The following is a 3851-nucleotide window of genomic DNA, read 5'->3' on the forward strand; positions in this document are numbered from 1 at the left end:
GCTATAAATTACAGAGAATCTCTCTTCTCTGAGATCATCAGCAAACACATTAACATGAACTCATCTGCCCCAGTCAGCAGGCTAATAAACCCTCATCTGACTGTAGCCTTTAAACCCCACTCTACCAGAAATGTTTTATAAATCCCAGAAAACTGTAAAAGCACCAAAGTCCTCAGTTGCTCTAAATTCATATTAAAACACACTTTTTTTTAGACTGGCCTTTGACTGTGCCATCTAAACATTAATAGTTAGGTTTCCTGTATATATTATGTTCCATTTTCTAAGTCAGTTTGTCTTTTGTTATTTTGAATTAATCATCATTTTATCTTTTTTAAATACATAATCCACTTATTTTAATTGGCTCATTTTAGTCTCTATAACTATATGTGTTTCTTCTATGCAGTGTGCTTTTCTTTTTCTCATGTACAGCCCTTTAAATCGTCTTGGCACTGAAACGTGCAACATACAAAAAACAAGTAAAACTTATTTTCTTAAAATCGTTTATCTCTGTTGATTTTTTTCAGATTACTCTCATCCGGCTCCTTGGTGATTATGGCTCCAACAGTAGAGGACAGTGCAGAGTATAAATGTGTGGCCTTTAATGAAGCAGGAGAGGAATCCCGATCCATTACTCTTTCTGTTAATGGTGAGAAAAACGGTTATTTACAGATCATGAATCTTGTCATTAGTTAGACTGACTTTGTTTTGCAATGAATCAAAAGACATTAAAGGTATTTTCTCTCCAAAATATAATATTTTTTACTGTATCTGTTGCTCTAGTTCCACCATCTATAGCAGATGAACCTACAGATCTAGTTGCTACCAGACTGTCCCCAGTGGTCATCGCCTGTACTGCAACCGGAGTGCCAGAACCTGCAATCCACTGGACCAAAGACGGCATGAAGCTACTGGATAAGGGGGAAGGATACAGCATTTTGCCAACAGGTCAAATCTTTATTTATGAAAACATTATTATCAATTTGAGTCTTTCTTAAATGACATTCCTCTAAATAATGTCATTTTAAAGCATAAATATGTTTTTTATGTTGATTTCTCTGCAATTTCTGTACGTTTATCTTTACTCAGGTCATGTAGAAATCCCCTCTGCTCAGCTCAGTCATGCTGGACGCTACACCTGCACGGCTAAAAATATTGCAGGCTCCACTCAACGACATGTGCAGCTTACTGTACAGGGTAAATATACTGACCATAACAAGCTATAACTTAATAAATTCTTTCAAGATTATTTTAAAGACATCAAAATAGAGCATATATATATTTCTTAGCAAGAAATGTAACATGATGCATTTGTTTGCTACATTTCCAAGTATGATAAGACTCTTACTTGAAATCTGGTTAATAAGCAATTAGCAAATATTTGACAATTATCTTATTTTTTAAAGTGTGTAAACATCTCTGAATTTTTGTATATGTGTTTTACTTTAAAGCTAGTATTCTGAAGCTGGAAACAAAACGATAATAATTACAACCATTATAGCAACTTTAAAATCAAAATTAGTTTTTTACTTTAAGGTATTATAGCTGATGAGCAGCACTATCATTGTTCTTACGATATGTTCATCTCCTTAGAACTCCCAGTGATCCAATTCAATCCCTCCACACTGGATGTGATATACAACACCCCCGTTACTTTGCCCTGCAAAGCCACAGGCTCACCCAGACCCACCATTACCTGGCAAAAGGAGGGCATCAACATTCCCACCTCTGGTAAACACTCCGTCAACTGTACTGATACCTCCAGACCCTTTTTCCAGCTTGTCTCTGATCTTTTTTTCTGTTCTACTGAAAAAGAATATTCAGAACAGCATGATTCTGTTAGAGTCCCTTCAGGTTTCACCTTGGGGATGGAGTGCTCATGGAGACGCGTGGCTTTATTTCTTCTTTAGACTGATTCATGCTTAAAAAGGAAAGTCACAGTGTGTTTTTAAAGCATTAATCTGTTTAAGACAAACAACAAAACTCACAAACTTGGTAGAGAAAATAACAGCGGCTGTAGTTTATGTAGATAGAGGAAATATATTTTTGTCTGATCTAACAAAAAGTGCAAAATGTCCACGTTTCGTTGGCTTCCCATATGCATGCTTTCCTTTCTTTCTCTTTTTCTGTAGTTCTTGTTGAAAATATTTCATGATTATTTGATTGTACAACTAATAATTGGTCAATCAGCAATTTCCTCCTTCTGAGCTGAGGGTTTCTGCAGCTTCCCATAGTCCCCTTTGGTCACTTCTTTCTTTGGTTGGTCTCTAAAACATTTGTGCATTTGTGAAACATTTTTGCATTTCTGGTTTGTAATGAAATGTTTTCCATAAGGGATGCAAAACTTTACCGCAACAAATCATTTATAAATTGGTAAAAAAAATGTCTTAAAATAAGAGTATTTACCCTTAATTCAACCAGGTGAATAAGATGATCTGCCAAGAGAATGAGAAGGTTGCCCTTGAAATAAAAAAAACTAATTCTCACTTCTTGTGCAATATTTTTACACATTGTACTTACTTACAGCTCAAACTGCACTATGAAACTGAAGCTTATGAAAGTTCTCAGCTCATGATATTGGTACTTACACTGTACGGCCCCATGCTCCGATGCAATCAGACAGCTTACAGTTTATGTCCAAAACCTACACGTCTGCCTCTGTAGTGTAGAGTGATGCTGGTGGGACTCATCCATCCAGAAGTAAAGTAAGGGAAGAAGAACAATTGTTTGCACATGCGCAGCGTGCATAGTTAAGGTAAATCGGCTTGTAGACATTTATAGCCCTGCTTCAACAGCAGGATATCCTCACGATTACCTCAGGGGCTGACTAAATTTCAAACATGTTTGATTTTGAGCTGACCTGATTTGTGAGGTGGTCCGGAGAGGATAATCTCCCCTTGTTACATCCTGGATAAAGCTGAAACTTATATTGATCTAAAAACATTCTCGCAAGACTGAAAAATCAGTGTATGACCACCCATACAGTAGTCCTCATTTAGTTTATTTAGTATTGATCTCCTGCAAACCATCCAGAACTCTTAGATTTATCAATGTAATGTGTTGAATTCTGCTTTTTAATTAGATGTTTTATTTTATGTTGTGATACTGGGGTACACTGAAAATAAAAGGATAGATTTTCATTTGTAAAAAAAAATGCATCCTCTTTCAATTGGACATAAAATCCCTTCAAAAGACATAGTTTGTGTTTTAATGTGTTCACATATGTTTCAAAAGGTATAAATACTTGAACACGGCACTCAAACTCATGCTTTGCATTAGGTGGAAGTTACACTATTCTTCCTGATGGAAGTCTCCAGATCTCCAAGGCATCTCTGTCAGACTCTGGAACCTTTATTTGTGTGGCACAAAACTCTGCAGGCACTGCATTGGGCAAGACCAAACTGAGAGTACAAGGTGGGTTACAGACTGGCCTAATCAAGATATTCAGTCAAGTCTGTTTAAAAACAAAAAAAAAGTGCATAAAAATGATATCTACTCTCTGCATGGTGTGCTGCAGTGGCTCCAGTGATTCATCCAGACACCAGGGAGTACCTTGCACCTTTGGACTCCTCTGTGACCCTTCAATGCCAGGCTGCAGGCTTCCCTCCACCCTCCATCACATGGCATAAAGACGGGCAGCTGCTGATCAACTCCATACGCCAGCGGGTGCTGAGCTCAGGATCCCTGCAGATTGCCTTCGTTCAACAGAGCGATGCTGGACAATACACTTGCACTGCTGCCAATCCTGCAGGAACTGACAGCTTGGATATAAGAGTCACTGTACAGAGTAGGTGTTAACTACTCAACCTTACGGTTGTTAAATGAAAACTAATTTTTCATACTTCTCAAATATA

At 37.4% G+C, this 3851-nt stretch overlaps 1 protein-coding gene across 1 annotated transcript in view; it reads left to right on the forward strand.

Annotated features, from left to right (window-relative positions):
- hmcn1 (hemicentin 1) overlaps positions 1 to 3851 on the forward strand; it is a 175905-nt gene that overhangs the window by 125244 nt on the left and 46810 nt on the right. The window contains exons 73-78 of the mRNA XM_015376644.1: positions 525 to 646; positions 781 to 945; positions 1087 to 1194; positions 1591 to 1728; positions 3277 to 3411; positions 3515 to 3784. Of these exons, the coding sequence (XP_015232130.1) occupies positions 525 to 646; positions 781 to 945; positions 1087 to 1194; positions 1591 to 1728; positions 3277 to 3411; positions 3515 to 3784 (938 nt within the window). The remainder of the gene's footprint in view (positions 1 to 524; positions 647 to 780; positions 946 to 1086; positions 1195 to 1590; positions 1729 to 3276; positions 3412 to 3514; positions 3785 to 3851) is intronic.

Source organism: Cyprinodon variegatus, unplaced genomic scaffold (assembly GCF_000732505.1).
Source record: "Cyprinodon variegatus isolate N-32 unplaced genomic scaffold, C_variegatus-1.0 Scaffold138, whole genome shotgun sequence".
NCBI classification, from domain to species: Eukaryota; Metazoa; Chordata; class Actinopteri; order Cyprinodontiformes; family Cyprinodontidae; genus Cyprinodon; species Cyprinodon variegatus.